Source organism: Perca flavescens, chromosome 2, assembly GCF_004354835.1.
Source record: "Perca flavescens isolate YP-PL-M2 chromosome 2, PFLA_1.0, whole genome shotgun sequence".
NCBI lineage: Eukaryota > Metazoa > Chordata > Actinopteri > Perciformes > Percidae > Perca > Perca flavescens.
This window is the reverse complement of record NC_041332.1, coordinates 32,300,096-32,327,695: the sequence shown is the minus strand read 5'-3', so window position 1 is coordinate 32,327,695 and position 27,600 is coordinate 32,300,096. Positions and strand designations below refer to the sequence as shown.

The window sequence follows — 27,600 nt, the reverse complement described above, 5'->3', positions numbered from 1 at the left end:
GTATGGTTCAAATAAAGATTTAGTTTCTCTAAAAAGAGTTTTTAAAAGGTCTGGCTGAGTCAAAGTCTAGTAGCAAGTGTATTAAATATCAAAGGTCCTTCATGCTTTATCAGTTTAGCTTTTTTTAATTTTTTTTACGTTCCTAGTGTCACAATTTTGGCGTCTGTCCTTGGTAACATTTTATGTCAGTCTCTCCTTCAAATATGACTTGAAAGTGTTGTCTTATCAAAGATAATCTTCAAGGTGTAATATGTGCTATGTGTTCCTCACCCAAGGGCTCAGTGCTGGAGAGGCTGCTTTTGTGTGTTCCTGCTCTTTCAGTGTGGCCATGAAAATTAACCGGTGGGCCCTTCATCTGAGAGGCAGCTGGAGATAACCTATAGATGATTAACCTTTCAGTCTGTCCTCAGACTTACTCACTTGCAACTCTCTTACAACTCTGTGCGTCTTGCTCAAGTTAGTCTCACCCTGTTCGCTCGCCGTCCTTCCCTCCCCCTTCTCCCTCAAGACACTGCAAAAACAAGGGTCAGTTTTCAAGCACGTCTCGGCAAGATTTAATGGAATATCTTGAACACAGAGCGATGAGGCCGAGGAAAGAGAGGTCTTGCAAAACCCCCACAGCTGTGTGTGTTTTCTGCTCAAGTGAAGAACTGCATGTGAGAGCCACCCCCCCCACCTCCCCCGGTCCTGCTCCTTGCTCATTCTGTTGTCATGTCCTGATGTCCTGGAATTTACTCTGATGTTGAGAGAGAGAGAGAGAGAGAGAGAGAGAGAGAGAGAGAGAGAGAGAGAGAGAGAGAGAGAGAGAGAGAGAGAGAGAGAGAGAGAGAGAGAGAGAGAGAGAGAGAGAGAGAGAACAAAGGCATATCAAAGAAAAAAATGTTTATATGGGGGAGGGGAGCAAGAAGCAGAAGTCGGAGGGGAAAATGGGAAGGGGGGGCATGTGAAAGAGGTGTGGATTAGAGGAGCGCAGTGCTGCCTGATATTCACGTTTGTCTTATCCCCTGTCTCAGCTGATGTGTGTCTTTCAGTACGAGTATACAGACGGATTACCTTATGCAAACACTGGGCCTTTGCTTTGAATAGGCAACACAGATACTAGCAGCTAATGTTTTCTTTATCAGGGGCTACTCCAGCCAATCGCATACTGTATGGCAGAGAGCGACTGGGAAAGCAACAGGCCATTCATTTATCATGGCCAGGTTCCATTGTGCCCATGTGCGCGTGCATGCTCATATTACAATGGGCCTAAACTATGCGTGACCCTCTCTCATTTCCTACCATTTAAGTCATGTTTTTTGGGAGGATACCGCAGCCGTCCAATTCTGAACCTCCGACTATGTGACTGCTGCAGGGTGGAGGTCAGATCTGACAAGGTATGGGCTGGTTCCAAATATTCAGGGTATGATTACATTGGCCAAAAATAACTTGGTAAACAGTGTTATCAGTGTTTTTAAAGTTCGAAAAATGCTGTTGGTGCCCAAATGTAGTGGGGTTACTTAACAGCAGGTTTGGCTTTTTACTTCATTCATTTACTTCTCTTCATTTTATGCTCCGAAGACATTTTTAAGTGCACACTGACCCTGATCTTTTTAACCTCCATGCTGTTTTTGTGAGGGTTCAAGTAATTAAACCTTCTTGCACTAAGTCACTGTGTACAAGTGTGTAGCCGAACTGCCCGAAGCGGATTGTGTGAAGATGTAAATACTGGCTGCTTGCTGCCGTGGTCGTTCTGTTACTGTCACAGACGAGCTTGATTTTTCTGGCCTTGTGGCTGTTATTCCGAGTGTCGGCATGTGACATGTGTTCATCAGATGGGTGAGCGGCTTCTCCCATATGGCGATGCAAAATAAAGACGAGTTGTGAAGACAGCAGCGCCACACGGCTCTGTGTTCATGGTAACATCTGAAAAAGCTGGGAATCGCAGCAGAAGAAATTGCCAGTGATGTAGTTTTATCACCGCTATCTCTTTAATTTTCACAGAATTACCATTTATTCTCTGCAAATACTCACATTATGTATTCATATTGTATATGTATGTACATAATAACAATTATTTATATATTTTTTTCAATAAATACAGAGACGATTTTATTGTTTCATTTCCATGAATAACTAAATCATAATTTAGGGATGTAACTAACAATTATTTTCTTCATTAATCAATTTAATTGTTTGGTCTTAAAATTTCAGCAAATTGTGAAAAATGTCCACAAGTTCCCAGAGCTCATGGTGGCTTTTTAAAATGTCTTGTTTTCTCTGTCCAACATTCCAAAACCCAAAGATATTTAGGATATCCTCGTAAAATGCAGATATTTATTTCTAGACAAAATCTGTTTGACCTAGAGCCTGGCCGATACTGGAATTTAAGGCCCATACCAATATCGATGTTAGAGATCATGACATATTTATAATTTTTTTTTAAATTATGACCACTTTTAAATATAACCAAGATATGTATAAGTGGAAGATTTTACAGCTGCTGATAGGGTATAGGCCCTATCTTGCACCTGGCTTTGGCTTTTGAATTTAATATTTGGCTTTTGAATTTCAAAAAGTAGCCTACATAGGCTGTACAAAAGGCCGTCAATCAGGAGTGATAGTTGTGAGGAGGCTCCATGTTGGAGAATAGCGCGGACACGCACCTCACACCGCGCGCACCACCCGGAGAAAAAAGTGAGAGAAAGAAAAAGGAGAGGTCGCAGTTCGGACGATGACTATCCGGTTGAGAGAGAGAGTGTGTGTGTGTGCGTCCTCGAAATCTGACCACACACACACGTAAGCAGAGCTACCCACACCCATGTTTCTACTGTTGCTTAATTAAATATAACATCAAAAGAGAGTCGTGTTTTAAACAGACACACCTGGGGCGAAGTTGGGAACCAGAATCGGCTTTAAATCTAGTCCTCACACGGGCCCAATTATAGTAACTACATGAAAACTTCACGGTTGTTGCATGAAATGTGGTTTGTTTTTAGCTTACATCATCATTTTCTATCATGTGAAACAAGAGCCAGCCTAGTGGTGAAGCTGCAGACAGATGCTTAACAGTGTGCTCCTCAGCAGTAAGCTCCCCCTGCTGCTCATAAGGTGCCTCTGCACCCCTTTGGTTTCAGACCCTCCCACCAGCCTTTGGGCCACGCCTCCTCATTTACATTGACATGTGTCAAGTCCAAATGAAAAGGCAATGTTAAATGGAAATTCAAAAGCCAAATATTAAATGAAAATTAAAATCCAATGTTAAATTGAAATTCAAAAGCCAAATATTAAATGAAAATTAAAATCCAATGTTAAATTGAAATTCAAAAGCCAAATATTAAATGAAAATTAAAATCCAATGTTAAATTGAAATTCAAAAGCCAAATGAAAATTAAAATCCAATGTTAAATTGAAATTCAAAAGCCAAATATTAAATGAAAATTAAAAGCCAATGATAAATTGAAATTCAAAAGCCAAATGAAAATTAAAATCCAATGTTAAATTGAAATTCAAAAGCCAAATATTAAATTCAAAAGCCAAAGCCAAATGGAAAATTTTAAAAATAATATTTTTAATTTGATCTCGCTTGTTTTCTCTTTGGACTTTCAATTTGAATTATGAATAAATATTTCCTCCATAGAGCCCGACACAAGTGTCTTTGCTAGTTTAAGATCAACGCAGTTGTCAGTTTCCCTTCCAGCGCCCACGTCGTTTAAATAGCGAATGCACCTGCGCCCATCTGTGCGCCCATGGGCGTGCTGGTCTTACAGGGAGGTGTGTTCAGGTGAATTCTTGGAGTATTGCTATCTTGAGGCAGCGGGAAGTGATCGCGCCATTGACCAACAAAAACCTGGTCTAAAGTCAATAGCGCAGCATTTCATTGTTATTTTAACAGCGCGTAAGTAAAATGTGCCTAGGCTCGTGCCACTGTGCTTGTTACATTTTGCGCAGCAGCACACAAACATGCAAAAGATTAAAAATAAAAATATTACAATGTCAAATAGTATTATATGATCTGCTCGCACGCTTTCACTTGATTTCACGCATAATCTCCTGAAAATCTCTCCTTCCTGCTTAGAAAATCCGGCATCATAATAGCTAAGCGCCAAGTTACAAACGCGCCTGGCTTTTAACCCATTTAAGCGCAAATTTTTCAGACATGCAAATATGCAAATCATGTGTTATCAGCCACCCTTTGAAATAATCAAGAATTATTTAAAAAAAAAAAAATGAAGGAAAGTGTGTTTTATTAATATGCGTATTCTCAATTAAATGTTGCTCAAATTGTTTTTTTTATTAAAATAAGGGTATTTTGACAGCAATCACTGAAACAGAATACAGAATAATTACTAAATCCAGAACTTGGGACTTTCCACACTGATACAGTATGAACACTGAGACATTTTGTATTCATTTGAATACAACTTGCAACAGCATTACATGTAGCATAACATGTATTGACACATTTATTTGTAACTAAAATAAAACATTTTAAATTGTACTTGTGCAATATTGTAATGTTGGCATAACATTTTAGTGCAACATTCACTAGAAAATGTACATTATTTACTTCATTCACATTGAACATAAAAACTTGAGGAACGATGTACCCTCAAGAGTCCTCATTTATCGTTGATACATTAGGAGGAAAACATCCATTGTATCAGGACAGCCCTGTTTGACACATTCAGCAGCATTTGGGCTGTATACTTTGTATTCAGGAAAGCTAACAGTGGTCGGCCTCTTTGATCGTTTTAACACCCATGGCCCTTCTGGCTGGCCCCTCTGGTGGCTAGAAGACCCGCTAGAAGGTTCGTCAGACGCACGATTTTGGCAGTTAGAGGACCTTAAGGTTTTATTGGACTTGCTTCTCTGGCGGTTAGAAGACCTTGAAGGTTCCTCAGACTGGCCATTCTTGCATTCAGAGGACCTTGGAGTGTCTTTAGACTTATTTCTCTGGCAGGTAGGATATCTTGGAGGTTTCTCAGACTGGTTAGTTGGTGTGAGGATGTTGGAGGCTCTTCAGTCTTATTTCTTTGGTGGCTAGAACAGCTTGGCTCTTCAACAGTAGACGGTGGTGAAGAAGAGGTTGGCTCTTCTGGTTGCCTGGTACGCCGTTATAGAAGCCCTGTACTCTTCATGTTCTGTGGTGACATGTGGTAAGGGAGGGCTGGTGGGGGGGAGGGGGGGAGCTCATACTCAGTTTTGTTCCGGTCATCATCTGTCTCCAACAGTTCAGCATGTGCATTTAAAATCCTGGCTGGCAAATGGCCCATCTCCCCCTCATAGGCCATATCTGACCCATCACTATCACAATCACTTATAATGGCATCTTTCTCATTTTGAGGTATGATTGCAATGTTGCATGCCTTGTCTGGGCCGTCTCCTAGATCCAACATGTCAAGGACTTCACTTAAAGTAAATCTAAAATAAAGAGAAAATGTAGGTAAGATACGACAAGACTTTTGTTTGTATAGAAGAATGTGTGCATCTAGATACAACATTCTATCCCACCGGTCACTATTGTGACCGTTAACATGTTTACTCATTCTGCAAACACACCAAACACATTTGAATAATTACAAATGTATATATCATAACTAGACAACTTAAAGAGCATGTGTTCAAAAAATCTTTTTCCTATGTTTATTTTAACATACTTTACTAACCTTTTATTTGAGGCAGCCATCCTCTTCTCAAGGTGCAACCAGGAAGTAAACAGCTCTGGTCATGTGACAATTAACTCAAAACATTTGACACTGCACACATTTCATTGAAACACGATATTATTTCAATTTACTGAAAGAGTGTTGGGAAATTCCCTAGTAACATTTTTAGAGGCTTATAAATATATATTTTTTTTTTTTCGGTCACAATTGTGACCGATGGGTTGAAACGCCCAAAACACACCTATGAATTAATGAAGACACTAAGACACTACCTGACATGTTCATTCGGAGGCAGGGCAGTCGGGACTCACCCGGAAATGGCGAACGGAATGAGCCTGACTAGAGTCTCTCAAAATCTGACAAATCTTTTAAACTGACCTTTGTTGATCTGAAATGAAACGGTGTGTTCTGAGGCACTTTTTGGACCAACTCGGGGAGACTGATCAGTCCGACTGGCTTTTCTGCCGACGGTTGGCCGTCTGGTTGGTGTGTAACTGCCTTAATGCACCTGCGCCAGGCGCTTCACGCCGTGCACTTAGATCGTTAAACTAGGGCCCTATATCTTTAATGAGCTAATATTGGTCTACACAGGTATTTTTTCTGTAAGTTCTATTTTATTTTTTCCACTTTAACTTTTGGATGTGAATTAAGTTGTGAACTCTATTTAAACTGGCTTTGAAGAAAATAATTCTCTAGTCTGAAACTGTAAAAGCTGCTGGAACTCTGAAATGGTGGGGGGGGGAGATTATACTACAGTCTACCGTGTGACCTCCAGTTTGGCTCCTTCTCCTACTTGAGATGAAAGAGAGAGGAAAGTTAAGAACAGAGAGAGGAGCATATTTGGGACTGTTTTTGGCCTGCACACACATTAAGAGCATAAACAGGACCTGATCACCGGGGAGGAGAGAGCGCCGAGACAGAAGAGACGCATGAATGTAACCTTCGTTAATGCACTTAGAGCTCGCTCCACATACAGACGTACAAACAAAAACTGCATGAAAATACTCTTGGCCTACCCCCTCGCGTGCATTTCTTTCGGTTTCCCAGACTCCCATTGCTTAAATACATCAAACCTGTCAGACTTGAAAATGGAGGAAACGCACCAAAATACACACAAAGTAAATAACCCTGTACTACTACTGCAAGAACAGCTGCAAGTGAAATAGAAGTGATCGATAGTAATTGCTCAGTGACTTTCAGAAATGTTGTTACATTTGAATACAAGATAAATGCTTTGCATTGATGCCACGTGCCACCTTTTGTCTCCTTTTAAGAAATAACTGGCTTGAATGAAGAGGACTTTGGTTACCTTAAGTTGTTTTAAACCAGCTGTAATGGGTCATCCATTCATCTGTGGCCAAAGCTGTTTATGGCATTTTTGGTATTTGACAGCAGAGAGTGGTAGGAAACATGGGGAAATAGAGAGAAGGGGGATGATGTGAGGCCAAGTTTTGGGGTCTTGGACTCCTGTGCGACCAGGATGACCCTGCTGTTTATAAATCTTTAAAGGAAAGGAATGTGCATCCCCGTAGTTGAGCAGCATGTCTCCTGGTTTGACATCAGTCATTCCCAACATGTTCCAACTTTTGAATCTGGTCACTTCTGCACATGCGCAGACCTGGCCTGAGATCCTGCGCGATGATCTCAGCGCTGGCTGTTGGGCTCGGCTATGAATGAGCGAAACTGCTCTGAAGTCGGTGTTTATGGAGGGCCCCGTTCTCTCAGAGGGGAGAACCAAAGTTAAATAAATACTTGCTCCATCCTGTCTGCATTAAGGGCTTGCACACATGGCTTTGACGTCAGAGTGACATTAAACAGGGTGGGGTGGCCGAGCCAGCTCCGACAGACACGTGCGCGCGCACACACACACACGCACGCTTTCATAGCTTGCCATTAAAATCCCTGTCTTTCTTTCCTTGTCAGTATCTTTGTCCATTTTATAGCTTACCTCAATGACTCTCTATTTCCTTCTCTCTTTTGTCCTTCTGACCCCAAGTTTAGGTCACATTTTTCACCCTCATGTCTTTTGTACAGTATACAAGCATTGTCACTTTCAACCTTGTTTTATTGGCACTACATGTATCAACACTTAGATTTTCCTCAGCTTTTGACAGGGAAGAAGTTAATCTCTGACAATTTGTTTCTGGTTGTTGGGCTGGTTTGACTGTAACCGTCAATCATTCTATATTTTTGGCTCAAGTGTGTGCACGAATTTCTCCTGCAATATAACCAGCCATGTGCAACTGGCTATCATCAGACAATGTGTAATCCACCATTTAACTCCAACAGTTATCTTTGCTGTTACTTTGTTTGTTTGTTTGTTTGTTTAAATCTAGTTTCCTTTGTGTGTGTGTGTGTGTGTGTTTGTGTGTGCGTGTGTGTGTGTCTGTCTTATGATCTTTGAAGCTGTCAACATTCTTCACCACATGCTCAGTCATGATGCATAGAGGCGACTGGTGAGAGGAACCAGCTGTCCCTGCCTCTGGTCGCTGCCTGGTCAACATACTGCTCACACATCCACACTAGACCGGTTGTCCTCTTGTTCCTGTGTAGAAAATGCCAACAATTGGCCGAAAGACTCCAACTGCAATTTTGAAACAGTGACTGAGATTGACGGGCTGATTTTTAAAATCTGTTTGTGTCTCTTAGGTGGAGGAGGGAAGAGGAATGGTCGCAGTAAGAAATGGAAGGAGATGCTAAAACTCCCCCACATCAGCCAGTGTGAGGAGCTACGCCGCACTATTGGTGAGAAACCTGGAGTGTGTGTGTGGGCGTGGGTGTGTGAGGCAGAAAGATAACGTGCCATGCTATGTCGTTGGGGTGGGTCTGACTGCGGGAGGAAGTTCAGATTGGACTTCCTTCCTGTTTCTACCCGTCTCCACCCGCAAGTTACAGGCAGGGGACAGGAAACGGTGTGTATAGATGTGTGTTTGTGTGTGTTCTGACTCAGGGAATCCGTTTCCACAGCCGTTTCTTAATCTCAAAGTCTCCCCTAACATTAGGTGTGTGTGTCTCAATGACTGTCTGTCTGTTTGTCTGTCTGTCTGCTCACACACCAAATCAAAAACGTCTTCACTCCTGCTTCCTTCCGGTTGTCTACATCCAGGTTTGACTTGAAAGTAGGGGCAACATTCTCTTTGTGTGGCACAGACAAGTGCTCTACTCCTGGGCTACGTTATCTCTTCGTTCCCCCCACCCACTGTGTGTGTGTGTGTGTGTGTGTGTGTGTGTGTGTGTGTGTGTGTGTGTGTGTGTGTGTGTGTGTGTGTGTGTGTGTGTGTGTGTGTGTGTGTGTGTGTGTGTGTGTGTGTGTGTGTGTGTGTGTGTGTGTGTGTGTGTGTGTGTGTGTGTGTGTGTGTGTGTCACAGCTATCTCTGCCAGAGATTGCAGTGCTACCCTCCCCCACATACTCTCCCTCCCTCTTTTCTGTCTCCATGCCTCCCACTATCTGCATCTCTCTCTCTCCTCCCTCTTTCCACCACTTCAGAGTAACATAAGAGTGGCAGAACAGGAGAGTTATGGAGTGAGTGAATAAACGAAACAAAGAAAGAGAGGCTTTTACAACGGGAGGAAAGATCTCTTAAGGCCAGGAGAGAGTAAGCGCAAACGGGCGGGAGGAAAGAAGGGAGGCTGAGTGAAAGATGTAGATGAACATACTCCCTACGGCGATACCTCATACTCAGCGTCAATTGTGTTCCTTGTCGTTTTGTCTTCATATCGCAAATCATTACTCACAGATCTAATTATCATAAACTTGAATGTATCTGTCGTCTGCCACAATAGATCACCTGCTTAAAAAACAGCACATAAATGTCACCTTAAGTGTGAAGAAGCATTGTGCTTGGCATATCTTACATATTTATTGCCATTTGGATTATAACCTAGCAGGGGAGTGTGTGTGTGTGTGTGTGTGTGTGTGTGTGGGGTGTGTGTGTGGGTGTGTGTGTGGGTGTGGGTGTGGGTGTGTGGGTGTGGGTGGGTGTGTGTGGGTGTGTGTGTACGCAGCAGCTGTTGAATTTTACATACGTCACTATTACATAGATGCTATTGCGTAACTTCCCTATCACACTGAGCACAGGATCAAAATAATCCCTTTTGCTTCCTTAAACACACAGACGTGTAGGCATGTGCACACACATACACACACACACACACACACACACACACACCCTGTGTGCAGAGACGCTCACACATGCCCATACACAGTGTAGGCACAGCAGATAGAAGGATACAGTAAAGCGACTGATAGCAGTGTCTTTGTTGTGTCTTGATAATGTCAGGCATTTGACCTTAGCCTTGACAAGTGTGCAGTACTTCTAGGAAGCCTAGATTACATTATGTGGGCTGCAGCCACTTTGTCTGCCAGCCTTAGGCCACTCTCTCCTCCTCTCCTTCTATCTCCCCTTCCCTTTTTTTTTCTCCTCTGGTATCCATCCAATGCATACAGTACACCTGCGCCTATTAGTTTTGATCTCTGCGGTCTCTCCCTAACAAGCATGCACACCTACTGCACATACGTATACACTTGTGGCTGGCCATTCACTGTCTCAGCAACGTTCTCAGTCATAGCCTAAATTGGAGTTTTAATTAAGTTGTAATTTCAGCCTACTTCACTGGCTCAGACAGTTACTACTAGTCCAGGCTAGTTCAAGCTTTACAACTCTCCCATCGTTATTTTCTTTCCTTACATTATTCATTTCTGACATCTTTTTGTCTTGCACGTTCTCTCTGGTCTTACTTTCTCAGTTGTTTTTCTTCAGGACACAGGAGAGGTTTCTCTTACGCAAAGAGGAAAACTTTCATTGGTTTCCACTTGGCTTACATTCTCATATTCAAATGATTTAACCCAGACAAGAGAAACTGTGGCTCTTTGGTCTTTCTAGGTTCACAGTGTACATTTTATAACAGAATACTTAGTTTTGCAGGTGAGCAGTTTGTAAACTTTATCTAAGAAATAGGCAAGATAAAGAGACAGATTAACGTCTATTCTTAAATAACAAATTGGGGGTGTATGAAAACATTTGGAAACCATTTTTCCCACTTTATAAAAAGGAAAAAAAAAAGGAGACACAGGGGAACTTCTACAGAGGGAAAATGCGGGACAGGAGATCTAAAATGTAATAAGTGGTGAACCCCCTGAAGGGTAAAGTACTGGGGCATGTCTTGGAGGGTAATAAGCAGAGGTACAGTTCTTGTTTGTTTTTGAATTTGTGCGTATCGTAGTTTTGTTGGAGGTGTTCTGTGCATATGATACGTGATTGGGAGGGGGGGGGGGGTGTCCTTGTTAATAATTGTATTACTGAAAAAACAAAACATTGTTTGATTAAGAGAGACTGTTCATAGACATGAATGTGATTTAGCATGGTTTCTGTCTTGATATGTGGACATTAACAGACACAGTTAATGATGTATGCCCAACCCACTAAGGCTGTACAAAATAAATAAATAATTTATATAATTTATTTATTCATTTCAACCTTCTTCTTTTTTTTAATAGCAGTCTGACATGAATTACCTTTTGTAGTAGTTGTTGCTCTTACAGGAATATGCTATGCTTTTAGAAAATTGACTTGTTTACCATTTAAGGTATGAAAACATGGATACTAAAATCATTCAGGTGTCCCTGGGTACAGATTGTTGCCAAGTCCCAGTTCTCTGTGTACTGTTAAAATGTAAACAAATTATGACAGAAAATAACAACGTATATACAGAACTGCTGAGACTACTCCCCTCTATTTAAATGGCAAGTAAAGGTGGTGTGTGACAGTATCAGTACGTTTTTTGTTTTTTGTCACAAGGCTCAGAATGTCCCATTAACATGATTTTATATAAATGTATTTCTGGAGCACAGACATATTCCTTTATCCATTCATATACCAGTTTTGTGTGGTAAAATAACATTATATGGCATGCATTTGCTAATAAGTGACAGTGCTATAACCCTTATAGATAAATGTGGTGTAAACTGAGCTACGGTTCAAAAGCTTAAAGTGCTCCTATTATGGTTTTTGGCTTTTTCCCTTTCCTTTATTGTGTTCCTTTTTTGTGTGTGCACATTATAGGTTTACAAAGTGAAAAAGCCCAAAGGGACTTACCATCTCCAACAGAAAACACTGTTCACAAACTGCTCCAAACAGCTCTATTGTAGTCCAGCCTTTACTTCAGAGACAAAAGTGCGTCACTTTGTAACACACGTTATAATGCTCACCTAGCTGCTAGCGTGGCACGCCCTCATAATCTGCAACTGACAAGCTAGCAGTACTTCCTGCGCATGTGCGATGCCTCACTCTGTAGCTAAAACAGAGAGCTCAACACACAGGGTGAAAAGAGGAGCTGCAGCGATGTGCAGTACAACAAATATATGGCGTTTTCTGAAAATGAAACCACGTAAACCTATTCTCGTACAACCTCTAAATACAATTATGAACCTGAAAGTGAGCATAATATGAGCACTTTAAATAATATAAACTTGTATAATTATGAAACCATCCCTTCATTTGGATTATGTTGGTTGTCACCCAGTGATTTTCATGTTAGGAACATTGGAGTTCATCACCTCAAAGAGTGACCAGTTGTGCTGTGATTCAGCAGGAAATGCTAATTGGACTGAAACCACCCTGAAATCCTCAGAGCAAAACCTGGAGCAAGACACCGACCTTATCAGGATACTCAGTGTAAACTAGAGCGTTAGTGTAATGATATGCAGTAGGGGATAAACAAAATTCCCTTGAGAAAATATGAACTAAAAGAGAGAATCTGTAATCTCTAGCTTTTGGGTTGCTGAGCGGCAGACGCTAACGATTCAAGCTAAGAGAGCATTCAAAGTTCATCTTCTTCTTTGTTGAATCTGGTTTGTTTAGGTTCACACTGCCCATTTGCAAACAAACCATCTCATGAAAAGAAGTCACGTGTACTCATAAGAAGCTTTTTTTTAGAGTGTCAAGTTACAGGCTTTTGATGGAATTCAACACATTTGTTTGCAAAATGCAAAGAGAGATCCACATTTTCAGGTATTCAACACATTGTTCTCACCTGGCAGGATGAATCCAGCTAAAGGACTAAACGCTCCAAAGTTCAAATAAACTGCTCCAAACATTTTGTGCTCTACAGACGCCCTAAAATTGCTTTCATCAATTATGAGAGGGGGCTTTCCCTGCTCCAGCTCCAGCTCACAGCTGAACGCAGATGATAGGGAAACACCAAAGCAGGCCTCCAAAAACTTGGTGGTCAAAGATGAAAGGCATTGTCTTGATTGCAAGTGCAACGCAATGCAGTTAAAGATCTCTCAGTGCGATTTTCTGAAAGAGCTTTTTGTTCTTCTAAAACCACGTTGTCTCACAGTGGAAGGGGAAGCAATAAAAATATCATATCTCTGTGCTACTGTTTGCTCACCAAAGCGATAACTTAGGTTTTGTGGTTGTGTAAGTGGTGAGTTTGAATAAGAAGCATTGAGCTGCTGAGCAGCGAGGAATGCTGTGTAATAAACAGTGCAGCTGGGAGGGCTGTTGTGAAAATTTGATTTACTGTCGGAGGTTGTCCTGTAGCTGTCACCACCACAGAAATCTTCATCCCATGCATCGCTCCTCTTCCTCTATTCACGTGCGCATGTGCACGTGAATGTGTGTGGCCTATTTTTGTTTGTATGTTTATCTTGTGTGCGTGTCCTTACTGTCAACCAGTGATGGAAAATGTCCTGGGTCTTCTTCCTCATTTGGTGCCAGAGGAAATGTGACTCAAATGGACGCCATTAGTCCTAATAGGCTGGGGCCAGCTGCACAGGAGACACACACACACACACACACACACACACACACACACAAAACATTTACATGCAGTGTGTTTTGTTTTTAACATAAGCAAATGTACTTATTAAGGGACAGCTTCCTTTTTGGGACTGTCTTTTTTTTCGCTCACACCTTTAGGCCGGTTACACACTGCCTGCGTGGCGTTTCTGTTGCGTTTTCTATGTCTTTACACACCAGAAACGTGTCTGACGCGGTGCTGCTGCTAGCCTTGTCTGGACACATGTATGTTTCCCATTGATAAAATGAAATATCATGTTAAACATAAATATATACTGATAATATAAGCTAAAATAAGCTTCAGAATATTTTTGTTCTGTATTGACAGGTTATGTGTGTGTGTGTGTGTGTGTGTGTGTGTGTGTAAAAGATGAGCCCCTTGCCTGTTTTGCAAACATAAAACCTTTATTTGGTTAGCATTTAACATCTCCAGCTCCCATCCATGAGTTGGTTTACATTGGCTAACTCATAGGATATGTTGTTTTTAAAATTTCCTAGAGGCCTGAATGGTGAAAACTGTACAGTATTATTTGAGTCTTAAAAAAACAAAAGAAGAACATTTTGTTTAGAAGAATTGTTTTATTCAGTATTTCCTACTCAGACTTTCCTGACTCATCTTGTGACTGCTTGTAGGGTCCCAACCCTCTGGTTTGGACCCACTGCTACGGTGTATTTTTTAGCGTAGTAATGTTTCTCCATCTGTCCCCCTCTCCTCCCCTCAGAGAGGGACTACACCAGTCTGTGTGAGAAGCAGCCCATTGGTCGGCTGTTATTCCGTCAGTACTGTGATACCAGGCCAGAGCTGAAGCGCTGCATCGAGTTTATGGATACTGTGGTAAGACATTACGTTAACATTTTACCATCACTCTGCTTTTCCCCTGTTCTTACAGCTATCCTTCTTTCTCGCATCCTCTTTTACTTACTATTCTTCTTTCTTAATCTCATCTTTTTCGCCTTTCTGCGACTTCTCATGAGACGGGCCTGAATCGGGCCCCGCAGAGCAACGAATAGGAGAGGGAAGTCCGAGCTTGGTCCTTTGCCTGCTCTTGGCAGTAGCACGGGGTGGTGGGTGGGGTGGGCGTAGGGGGGTGATTAGCGACTTAGACAGGCGGTCAGAAAACAGACCCCTCCCCTTCCTCCATGCACTCCTCCATGAGGTCAAACCCACGTCAGAGGCACGTCCCCTGGGTGAGCAGTCAAACACAGTCTCGAGCTTGTGTCTAGGCCCCTGTAGGTATGCCAGAAAGGAAAACTGGGGGTTGGGGGGCAGGGGGTGGGGGGGGGGGAGGTCATGCTTATTTAATAAGAACCTACATTAGACTTTTTTTCAAGTTAGGTAGACAGGCACATAGGTACGTACACTGGGAGTGACTGACTCATAAACTTAAAAATGCAAGAAATGAAACAAGCAGCATTTTAGAACTTTAACATGCGGTTAGTCCCACTGAGGGAGTCATGCCTTGGCTGTGATGCACAGTCACATCGCTCGGTCCCATTCCTCTCCAGCAATCTTGAAAAAACAACTAAAAACACAGTGCTCAAAGCGGTCAAACTCCAGACCAACTTTGACCAAAAACGCATTCTGTGATGGTGCGATGGGGTGAAAACTGAGGCCTCATCCTGGTAGCTGACGAACGTAACGGGCGAAGCGTGATGATGAACATGGTTGCCAGTTTGCTGCCTTGACTAAGATGAGATGTTTTTTTTTTTTTTGCCAGTACCATCTCTCTATTTGTCTGTGGCAACACGCTCATTTCTGTTTTAATTTCTTCCACTCTCTTTTGGTTCTCATTAACCCCTCTAGCGTTCTCCCGCTCTCTTCTTCCCCATCTCAACCTCCCTCATCGACCTTCTGGCACCCGTCTCTTTTCTGACCTTATTTGGAGAGATGCTAAAGATGGCTGAATGAGTGTGGCTTCCTGTGCTGTTGTGGTTGCTCACTCGTCTGTTCTTCTCTGACAGGCCATGTACCAGCTCGCTCCTGACGAGAAGAGGAGAGACTACGGACTGAATGTTTTAGACACATACTTTAATAATGGGGTATGCCGCACACACACCTACTTAATAACAGAGCTAGTCAATATGGAACTAATATTTTACTTAAATATTACTTTTATTATGCCATCATTACATCTACATTTAGTAATGACTAAACACATATTTGCCAATGATGTATAATGCATATGTGGTGGACTGTAATAACTGTGGCCTTTATCCAAGGTGTATGAAGACAAATATGTGTCTATTAACCCCTTAGCATTGGTGTACTACTGTACACTGTATTATTGGCACCTCTATCTTCAGCAGTATTAGGTAGTGTTCACACCTCTATTTTGGTTCTCTTGGTTGGTTAATTAGCATTATTGGTTGAGGATGAAGGTTCTATGGTCTAATGAGACCAAAATTAAACCTTTTGCATCATCATGCAACACTATATTTGTGGTGTAAACTAAACGAGCCACATTACCAGAAACGCGTTCCTAGAAATAGAATACAGGAAGCAGGCTGTCCTGTAGCGCAAGTATGAGTTTTTAATGTATAAATGTGTCACATACTCTTTTTTTTTTTTTTCCTTGTTGTGTTTTCACCATAACCGCACCAAGACTTTTTTTATTTTTAAGCTTGATGCACTTTGGTCCTTGATAGAGTTTACAGCATTCTCACCACCCTATGAACTGGACCACACTGACTAATTTCTGCGTTGAGGTGTGACCACACCCGGACTAGCCGGACTGTACAGGTTCACAAATAGAAAGGGACGAGCCGTCTGATAATGTTTTGATCGGTTTTCTTTAGCCTTAGTGGTCTGCAGCCGTATTACACCATCATCTCACATAAGCTTGTTTTATGGGCCTGTGGAGGCTCCAGAGCTTTCGCCGTAGCCTACGTAATAGGAGTGTGCAAAAAAATCGATTCACATTCGTATCACGAGTCAAGTTCTACCGATTCAAAATCTATTCATAGAATTCCAAAAATCGATTCATATTTTTTTTCGTTTTGTAATGGCGTGTATACTATTGTCCTCTATACCGAACTCTGAACCAAAAGCTCTTTTTATTAACAGTTTTATTTTATACTAAATGTATTTGAAAGCTGGCCAAAGCTTGGCACTTAGCAGTTTTTAGTTGCAAAAATCTTTATTTTTGTATGAAGACATATAAAGTAATAACAAGCTATATTTAATTTGTTGTTTCTTTTCTTTTAAATTGTATGTCTACTGCAGTCACATGGGAAAAATAACTACATTTACATTCTGTGAATCGTTTTTTTAATCGGGAATCGTTTCTGAAACGAATCTTGAGCCTAAAAATTGATATTGAATCGTGACATTTTCTGAATCGTGCTCTCCTACTATGTAAGTGGCCTGATGTTTATACTTGTGCGCTGGTGTGTGTGTTGAGCCGACGTGTGTGTGTGTGGGGAGCGGGTGATAGAGCGAGGGAGAAGTGAGAGAGTGACAGCAATTAGCTTCGGAGCGAGTAGGGACTCTAGGGTCACAGTGAGAGAAACAAAGTGTCTCCCCTGTTCTTTCTGACCACCGGGGGAATCTGTAGCAGGAAAAGTTAACCCTCTCCTTGATTTCATGTTGTTTATGGAGAAAGAGAACCAGGAAATGAGTCGGGGGAGGGGAAATGCAACGCTACCAAGCCACGGCCGAGTGACGTGCGTCACTGCGAGGTGTAGTTACATTTTTCGAGAGGTGCACGTCAGGCTACGGCGTAGGGTCCGGTGTAGACGCAGAGGGGTCTGCAGGGGTACGCCGTCGATTCGACGCAGAAGCATAAAACATCCTTTAGTTTCTGTCCCTCTCTATCTGTCGGTCTGCCTCACCCCTCTGTCTCTCTCTTTGTAACCCTCAAGTCGGCAGCCCATCTGCCAGCCGTACCCCCCGATGTGGTCGCTGGGTGTCGGGAGAGGCTGGAGCAGAGTCCATGTAAGGATCTCTTTAATGACTGCACCAAGTAAGTCTCTATCTCCCATATAGATTTGTGTTATCATTATTATTTGTACTATATAGATGGTTTGTGTTTTTCTTTATGATTGAGTCTGGCCATCAAAGTGCAACAGAGTCCTGTACCTTCAGAAAGTGTGTGTGTGTGTGTGTGTGTGTGTGTGTGTGTGTGTGTGTGTGTGTGTGTGTGTGTGTGTGTGTGTGTGTGTGTGTGTGTGTGTGTGTGTGTGTGTGTGTGTGTGTGTGTGTGTGTGTGTGTGTGTGTGTGTGTGTGTGTTTTATAGACTGTGTGGACTAGTGCACCCTGTCACTAGTGATGATGAGGCAGCTGGCACCTGGAGTGCAGTATTTTACACACACACACACACACATATGCTTGCAAACACATGCACAGTGAAGGCGAATAAAAAAGAGCAGTGGGCAGAGAAAGCATCCGGATGGCTGGCATGAAAACAACAGCCACCTCAGTGCTCCCCATACACACTCTCACACACACAAACACGGATTTACACACACACACACACACACACAAACATACCCTCACTTGCAGGTGTTTCTGCTTCCTGCTCTGAGTGCCAGGAGACGCAAACAGACCGGGGATTATTACCCCGAATGTACTTCTTATTGCACAGACTCACACACATTCACACACCTCAACGTGACTTTGTATTAGCCCAATAATTTAACTCTGTCACAGTAAGTTTCTGTTGCACAGGACATCAGCTGAAAAATATAATGTGAAATGTATATCATGATAAGTTGTCATATTTATCTTGGCAACGATAAATGTAATAATGACTGTTACTGGATATATACACCGGTGGATTATACATTTTTTCCACATTTCTCTTTCTTGTTTTGGCTCACTTCTGAGGTGTTTGTTTTAATTAGTATGAGCAGTTGATGTCTGAACTGTACTATGAGCTGATTGGTTTGTTGAGGTTCTAGTTAGAAGTCATTGGTTGTTGTAGCTTTTTTCAGTTTAATTAAAGTGAATTTAGACAACTCATGGAGATTTATGATGTGTGTAAATTGAGGTTAGTAAGGGATTCATAATGCTGGTAACACAACACATTTAGTTTATTGTCCAGGCCTAACCAGAAAACATAAAAAAGTGCTTTTCGTAGAAAACAATTACACCAAAATGTTGCTGGATTGTGTAAACACTGGCTGTGACTTGGCAGGAAATGACATGCGACCCAGGTCTTCTCCCATACAACACATTTTATTTTATGAAATTTGTTTTTTCAGGGACCATGTACAAAAACATACATCAATATGTCTCATCAATACATATGATGCACACTTCAATACAATTCACCTCTCATCAAATCAGGAGGCTTCAAGAAAACGGACCCTTGTTTCTCAAGTCCTGGCAAAAGCTGCATTTCTGTGAAGTCCCAACTTTTAGCCACAGAAGCAGACAGACTTGGGTTGGAAATGCTGTGACCGGCCTCTGATTCACTTGAGCTTCCCCGGGGGAATACCGGAATCTGCTAGAAGGAACTAAGGAGAAGTGGGAATCATGGTTGGAAAAACACTCCGTTATGTTCTCAGCCTGCTCTCCTGTAGCTGTTGGGAGCTCTAAAATCAATGAGGTTCAGAAGCTGGTCATGCTGACTACACTGATACACTGTTGCCGTTTGTACTTTTTGTAATTCATTTTTTTTCTCCAGGCGTGGATTTTTCCAAGTTATTGAGACCAGTAGTTTTGTGAAATGCCGTAATGTTGGTGTGACATCTGGTCTGTTAATCTTGAGCTTATTTATGTACAGTATCTTCATAAGTGTGTGTGTTGTGTGTGTGTTGGGCAAGGTGGTGGCTTTTGTGTGACTGAAGCTGGAACCATCAGTGGTTTAGGTTCAGATAAACACAACACACCGGTCTTCTTTCTTTGGCATTTCAGGTCATGGTCTGTTGGCCCGGTTTCCTTCCTTTCTGCATGCATCTCTATTTTAACACCTCTGAGTAGTCAAAAGGGCACTGGGGAGGGCAGAGAAAAGGTGTGAGAAAGAGAGAGGCGACAGGATTATAAGGCCACGTCCACACGTGCCAAATGATCTTTCAGACTGAAGAATTATAACACTGAAGAAGATCCTGAAGTAACTTGTGCTATGGGAAGCATCCCCTCCATTCAAACTTCGTGACTTCATAGCGAGCAAGGAAGATGTGATAGGCTGGCAGAATCCACAGCATGAGGCGCTGCATAAGAAAGACCCACAGAGAGCACTGAAAGAAGAGCAATTAAGAGGAATTGGGGAAAATTGAGGAGAAATGGAAGGAGAGCGTGGCCCAACAGCAGAGTGTACAAACCTAGAACAACACAGGCACATGTTTGTGTTACTGAAAGGTTTTCAGTAGCAGCAGTTCAAATGGTTTTGAATGGGATTCCTGTTCAAGTTTGGTCATCACTCCTTCCACTATCATTATTTGTATTCCGTTGTGTAATTTTTATTTTCTTTAATTTTCTTTTTCCGATATGTAATTCTGACCCGGGGCTTATTCACTTCTTTTTTTTCTGAGAGTGAAGTAGGAAAGCATGGTGCTGCACGTGGAAATGTGACTTTTGGCAGAGCCACACACCCACTAACAGAGATGTATTAGCTCACCCATGAATTTTCTTCTGCTGCAGTGGAACATACGGTTATGTCATACCAAGAGTAAAGCGTGGCCCTTCAGTACATGTGGTTCTTGGGTGTTTTGTGTATCTCCGGTCTTGATAAAGGTCCGTGTGCTAATTTTTCTCCCCTTTTCTTTTCCTCTCCCTGCTCCCTTCCAGTAACAAAAGCCATATTGTAGCTGTGTTTATTTCTACTCCCAGTGGTGTCTGTCCGGGGCTGGACTCCAAGCCAGGCACTGCTAGGCTCCTGCCTTTCTGGAGCCCCTTTCTTTAAGTGTTTGGGACCGGTTTTGTCTTATAAGACTGAGTGAAGCCTGTTGATAAGTCTGAGCTGAGCAACTTTAGTTATTCAGGCCATGGTTTGATATTTGAGACATATTTAGGTCAGAACTTGATACAGGGAAAAACATATACTGTGCTTAAGACTGAATTGAAAAGATGTTATTGTATCTGATGAAGTTACAGGACAGTCCAGCACTTTGCAATGCATTTGAATGAGTTTTGATGTACATGCTTTTAGTACAACTAGCAGCAGCAGCAGAGGAGAGACCGATTAAAATCATCATCTAGTCTAAATGGATGGAATCTCATGTACAAAGCAAAAGGGTCCCATTATGACATAATTCAGTTTTCTTTAACATTCTGAAGCAGAGGGTGCTCCCCTTGTGGAAACTCTCTACTCTCAAGCCTTTTGCCAAGAACAGCCACCCCAGCGCTGTTGGTAACCACAGGCAGCTTTTCTCATCCTCCTTTAGTGATGAGGTCATTTTAAAATATGGTCAAGGAAAATCTCCCTGCCAAATATGAGCATCTCTTCAACATTTGGGTGGTAGGGAGGGGATATCTGCTGTAAATTAGATTTTTTTCAGTCCTGTGTCGTAGGCCGGCAGAAGAGAATTTTAGCACACTGGTTGGCAGGAGAGAAAGTGCTGCTTGTTCAGTAGTAGCACAGCTCACATCAGAACCGCTCTGCACCGCAGCTTTCTATGGTCCTGTAGTTGATGTCAATGCATTAATAATATTATTGATTTCAAGTATCTGTGACAGTAAACTGAATATATTTCAGTTTTGGATAAAACAAGACATTTGAGGACGTCCTCTTAGGCTTTGGGAAACACTGATCCACATTTTTCACCATGTTTTGACATTTTTATAGATCAAACAACTAATCGATTAATCGGGAAAATAGTCGACCGATTAATCGACTATGAAAATTAGTTGCAGCCCTAATCTGAAGGGATTGCTGATTAAGACCAATGATTCAATTGACAATCATGATGCTACTGGTTATGATTTGGATGACAGGCGTTTTTCTTCTTATGCTGGATATACAAAACTCTGCATTAAAAACTTGTATTGACGACTTTGTTCTTCTAGTCCTAATCTTATATTTCAGGTAGCTACAGTAATGTTGCTGTCAGCCAACAGGAATATGTGCTATCAAGATTGAGCAGAACAAAACTCTAAATATAAATAATGACTTGCAAGATGGTAAATGATTTCTTAATTTTTTTTGTAGATTATATTATAAAAATGAGATTACACATTTTTGTATTGTCATCCTTTTTCATAGTGATTTAGATTTACCGGTCACCGTCAAACCAGGATTTATATTTGAACATGGACAGCACAGCATGATTTTGAAAGGATGCATATATTGGTGGTATTTTTTAAACACCATGTTTAACCAGGTTGATATATCTAAAGTATTTGCCAGTTATGCTAGTCATGGTATAGTTATATACAATAACTGCTTTTCTCTGCTTTTGGCATGGACATTCTAAAATGGAACACTGGGGTGACACTGGTTAGTCTTGATCTTGAGCATCTTGTCCACAATCATTGAAATAACAGAAACTACATCTAATATCAAACATCTCATAAGCATTTGCCTTGATTTAAAATAAAATGGAACCATCAAAGCTGTGTTGAATAAATTCAGTCTTACCTTGAGATCCAGGATGAAAAACTGCTGAGTCATATGTGTTGACTGAAGAGAAAGGGGGGGGAGGGACACCAATATGTTATCTGTCGACAGCACAGACAGCAAGGACAATACACTTGTAAGGCTTAACACAACATTTTTGCTGACCCGTATTATTTCTTGCCGTAACCCTTGAAACTAAGAGTAGACCTGATTCATACAGTTACGTTCATGACTGTTTGGTACGTTTATCGGTGATTTTTGCCCCCAACTGCTCCTTCCAGGCAGCGCTGCCTGGAAGGCACTAGGATTAGGCACTGGTTAGGGTTAGGTGCCTTGAAGTCAACGGTTGCAGCGCTGCCTTGAAGTCAATTAGGCAATGTTTATGGTTATGGTTAGTGTTAGGGTTAGGGTTAAGGGCCTTGGAGGCAGCGCTGCCTGGAAGGCTGGGGGCAAAAAATACCATTAGGCGTTTGGTACCACAGTGTCAAAGAGGACATGGTGTTTAAGTCAAACAACATCCGTAGTCAAAGCAGTGGAAAAGGACACTAATATGAGAGGCTGGCAGGGTCATGTCAAACAGTCATGTTCTTAAAAGTCTCAGTGGAGTGACGGGTGGCGTATGGTCAGGAGACGATGAGGCCGGGTCCTTTCCAGATCCCTTCATTCCTCAAAGAACTTTGGTGTCAGTTACCTCGACCCTTCAATTTATGGCAGGACGGTTCCAAAATTTGGGGGTGATTATGCCTGAAAATATGACATAATCGCATAGATTCAGACAAGCTCAGACACCCACATTCACGCGTGAGGTAAAATGAGATTAGATGTTCCGCTCAACCTCCTGCTCAGTGAAAACCGGTTTCCCCAAAATCCCCTGTTTCCTGCTTCAGTTGAGTGGAATGTCTCTGTTCAAAGACATTTTTCACGGTGTGTTTTTCCCAGTCTTTTCACTGACCACAGCTTTCAACCGAAACGCAGCCGGCGATGCCTACACACACACACACACACACACACACACACACACACACGCGTATGTGATTCAGGGGTTAGTTGGAGAAAGAGGATGTGTGTGTGTTTGTAGTCATAAAGGTTAAAAGGCCTTCTCTGGGGAGAGCAGGCCAGATGTCTTGTCTTTCTGGAAGATTTGGCATGAAATTTTACATTCTTTCTGTTTTTATCTGGTGACGTACAACTTTATTACCTTGTTATTAAATGATTACCAACCCTCTTTCTCTCTCACTACAGAATAGTTCGTGATTATCTGAGTGGAGCTCCATTTTCCTCCTACCACGAGTCCATATACTTCTCTCGCTTCCTGCAGTGGAAATGGTTGGAGAGGTGGGTAGTCACTGCAGATTACACGCTTGGTGAAGCAGACCTGCAAACCATTCCTTTTTTCCTACATAAAAATGACACCTGTATGATCTTATACACATTCGATATTCTCTGTTGAGACTCTTTGCATCATTCATTCTACTTGTTTGCTAAGGGCAACACTTTGTCCCCTATAAACTTTCAGCCCATGAACTTTTTTTATTTATTTTTATTGGAGGGATCATAATGTCTAGAGGAGAAGACTGCAGATATTAACGTAAATTATTAATGAATATAATAAAACAATAATGATGATGACATTAGTAAATGGCAGAAGAAATGCTCGCAGCAGACGGAAAACAAACATTACAGTATATAGAGACGTGTCGCGGGAAAGATGTTTGCACTGAAAGACAAAAGGTGGTGCTGCCAATCAGTGGTTGGTAGGGAGTGGTAATACATAATTGATGATGCTTTGCATAATGGCTGGGTAACTGTAGCAGGGTGGAAACAGCAGACATCAGGGTGGATTAATAATATATTAGAGCATTACTCGGTCTGCCACATCACGCAGTCTGAGAGAATGACATGACATAACCCATCAGTTATCTTTTTGTCTCTCTTTATCATTTCTCTCTTTTCTCTTCTTTCCATTCCTGCAGGCAACCAGTAACCAAAAATACCTTCAGACATTACAGAGTACTAGGAAAAGGTGGATTTGGCGAGGTGAGTGTCACTGTCATCAAGAAGTTGAAATAACTTTGGTTTACTGTGGTTATTAAAGTTTTTTTTGTTTTTGTGATGGATGCAGAGGCAACGTTAGGTTACCTTACGCACCAAATTTGGGAATGTTAATGATTTTAGTTGCTGCCGGTAACCTTTAACAGTTAGTTAATGTTAACTGTTTATGTGTCCACTCCTGTGATGTTGGGTGAAGAAATTAGTGGTGTGACACATTAACTTCCATTAGTTATACGTACGTGTGTGTGTGTGTGTGTGTGTGTGTGTGTGTTTTTTAATGGGCATGTGTGTGTGATCGTGTTTCCTCGTTGCTTGTTTTCCAGGTTTGTGCCTGCCAAGTACGTGCCACCGGTAAGATGTACGCCTGTAAAAAGCTGGAAAAGAAACGAGTGAAGAAAAGAAAAGGTGAAGCAATGGCACTAAACGAAAAACGCATTTTAGAAAAAGTTAACAGTAGTTTTGTAGTAAGTACTACCTTTTTCTTATTCAACTTTTCAACAGAATTGTACCTGTTTTGTCTGTCTGTCTGTCTGTCTGTCTGTCTATTTGTGAATGTGCGTGTACAGTATGCGAGAGCGTTGTTTGTTATGGCTCCAGGATCCTCCAAATGAAATTGAGTGGCGTGTTTGCAAAGGCTGTCGATCAGCTGTTACAGACAGTTGCTGTGACTCCAGTTCTGTTTGTTTAATGACATCCACGCCAGGTGGACAAGCTTGTGAGTCCCAGTGGAAAGAAACATGATAAAAGTACAAAAAGGGGAGGAGAACCCACATATTATGAATGACTAGTTGCAGGTGACTGCATACTGCAGGGCAGTTAGCAAGGGTGTGCAAAAAACTGTCGACAAGTTCAGCTAACCAGCTTGAATGCATTGCAGCAAATTAAACCAAATGCAAATTCTTTTTGGTAACAAACCTGCTATTTTGCCTATGAAAACATGCCAAATTTGATTTCATGTGGAGCATACTGTCAGCCTTTAATTAACTGTGAATGTATTCTAAAAATTAATTGAAATCTGTTTTGTTTTTACATGTTCTCGATGCAGTGGCGTTTAAGACTTAGATATACGGATTGATATTTGTATATTACATGTCATAGATGGTGAGGAAAAATAACCCATGCCTCTACAGCTACTGTGACCACACACGTTTTTTTGTTAAAACCACATGACTAACTTTGTGCTATAGCCTGAATACAATGGTGGATGTCACTCTATCCAAACTCAGCCGAAAACTAGCCAAGGACATGATAAGAATAACTACTTCATCAATCCTATTTGCGGAGACCCTCAAAACAGACTCACAGTTCATCCAGATTTCTTTAGGCCTAAGTGTCCAAAAGCCCTTACAGCTTTAGTTCCTTAGGGTTTGCCAAATCAATTGTTTGACATGATTTTAGAACAAAACAAGTCTGTAATCAAGTGAAAGCTTCATATCAGAGCAGTAAGCGGACTCTTATTCCTTAAGCTCGTTGGGTTTCTTTTGCAAGCCAACTGCATTTCTTTTCGCACCACAAGTTTAAGTCAGAACAACAGCATGTAGAAGAAATGAGTACACAGTCCTGCTCAGAGCATGTGTGCCAGCTCCCAAAAAAATTTAATAAATCATTATTCTGCCACTGTACCACCATGCCTCGAGCTCTTAATGGTGGCCTAGCTCTTGGCGGATTTTTCCTATGGAGGATTTTTATAAATTGAGCCATAGTCATGAGTAAGTGGTGGTTTTTGGCTAGCGCTGTAATGCCAAGCCTGAACGCTTTGTACTGCATCACCTAGCTTTTTATTTCTTCCATGCTGTACCAAAGGGCAGAAATTTACAGTTGACAGTCCATTAACATGTAAGAGGATACATTATAGGAACAGTTCAAGACCTTCAAAGGAGATGGAAATAATGTCTATGGGTCATAAATTGAATATAAAAGTAATGTAACAAGAATAACCTTAAATGTGTAAATGATTTTCATTCAATTTCTATGATCGCAGTGCTTCGAATGCACCTGAAATAAGGAAAATTTACTTTATTATTAGTTGATAGTTAAATAAAATACACGTAGAAACAGTGGAAATTTGTCAATTCACAAATTCTAAAATATGATCCTTTTTCACTCCTCTTACCTCTCACTGTGTGCATGTGATGCAGTAGATGTGTTCCTGGTGTATCTGTCTCTGTTTTCTGATTCCGCTATCAATACTCCTTTTAATATGGAAATGCCTACCTTTAAATCCTGCTCAACTACAGATGTTGACATCAGGAGTCAAACACAGCTGGAAAACTAGTAACGTGTGCTTCACTTTCCATTTCGTCCAACTGTAACCACAAAAACCTCTCAGGTGTTAAGGCAGGAAAAGAAAACTTAGCTTTGGCTCAGTGTTAAGAAATGATTGTTCCAAAGACGAGAAAATTACAGCAAGTGCTCGTTTATCATTCTTGGAACATGGTGAGGAGCGGCTAGAGGGATAGACGTGTTCATTTCTGCTTTGTGGGTGTGTGTGCGCAATGTGTGTTTTGTATATGTGTACAACTGTAGAACACAGTATTCTACTATTTAATTGTACAGAATGGAGGTATTGATCTGTAGTACAGTAAGCTGGATCGTAAGGGAGCAGAGCCTCAAAGCCTTTCCAGGTTCTCCATGTAAAGCTAATGGTCGTGTTTGAGTTGTACTACGTTTTGGATTAGTCGGTTTCTGATGCAGTGTGAGCTATGTTGCATGTCCTTGTTTTGAGTGAGTCATGGCAGAAGCATGTGTATACATACACACACACACACACACACACACACACACACACACACACACACACACACACACACACACACATACTCGTCACCTGGGATTGGCACATGAGTGTGTGTGTGTGTGTGTGTGTGTTCGTTTTCTGTGCTGCAGGCAGAACTGATGACTCTTCATGTGCCTCTCTACCTACGAGAGCCGCTCTGTTGCCTAGCAACACTGACCAAACAGCAGTAGCAAGGAGTAGAGTCAAGTGCTCTCTCAAACCCCTCATTTCTCTCTCTCTCTCTCTCTCTCTCTCTCTCTCTCTCTCTCTCTCTCTCTCTCTCTCTCTCTCTCTCTCTCTCTCGGTATTCTTCTTTACCTTTTTTTTTATCAGTGCATCATACTATTAGTCAATACATACTGCCAGCTTACTGTACGTTTTAACCAATAACCCATCCACATATTCAGTGTGTGGGTGTGTGTATATATGTGCATGTCACAGGGCAGCGTGACCCTAAAGTCTCCAGCAGCAGGTGAGACTGAGGTAGAGCTACCTCGCTCTGATGCTAATTTGGATGGCTATCATTTAACAATTTTATCATAATTTCCTTAAAGGTATAGGGATTGTATAGCTACACAACGATTTCTAGTAATAATCTTGAAGATTTCCATCTAAATGTCTGTTAAAGCTGCATGAGGCAGAATGCAAAAACATACGCCAGAATTTGAAGTAGAGTGAGACCTCCTCCTGCAGCTGTCCCTGCCCCTCTCTGTCCAGCCCTTCCCATTAGATGCACCAGTAACCTGTGGTCATTCATTTTATCACATGGACCACACCCCAAAAACAAGTTTAAAGCTATTTTAATGTACATAGTGCCATGGTT

The 27,600-nt window shown here is 41.6% G+C and overlaps 1 protein-coding gene across 2 annotated transcripts in view; it reads left to right on the top strand.

Annotated features, from left to right (window-relative positions):
* The window catches only part of grk4 (G protein-coupled receptor kinase 4), a 45,096-nt gene that overhangs the window by 5,568 nt on the left and 11,928 nt on the right, over nucleotides 1-27,600 (top strand). For both annotated transcript variants that reach the window (XM_028595835.1, XM_028595842.1), the window contains exons 2-8: nucleotides 8,298-8,393; nucleotides 14,173-14,285; nucleotides 15,413-15,490; nucleotides 17,312-17,412; nucleotides 23,192-23,284; nucleotides 23,923-23,986; nucleotides 24,325-24,465. In XM_028595835.1, coding sequence (XP_028451636.1) covers nucleotides 8,298-8,393; nucleotides 14,173-14,285; nucleotides 15,413-15,490; nucleotides 17,312-17,412; nucleotides 23,192-23,284; nucleotides 23,923-23,986; nucleotides 24,325-24,465 — 686 coding nt within the window. The remainder of the gene's footprint in view (nucleotides 1-8,297; nucleotides 8,394-14,172; nucleotides 14,286-15,412; nucleotides 15,491-17,311; nucleotides 17,413-23,191; nucleotides 23,285-23,922; nucleotides 23,987-24,324; nucleotides 24,466-27,600) is intronic.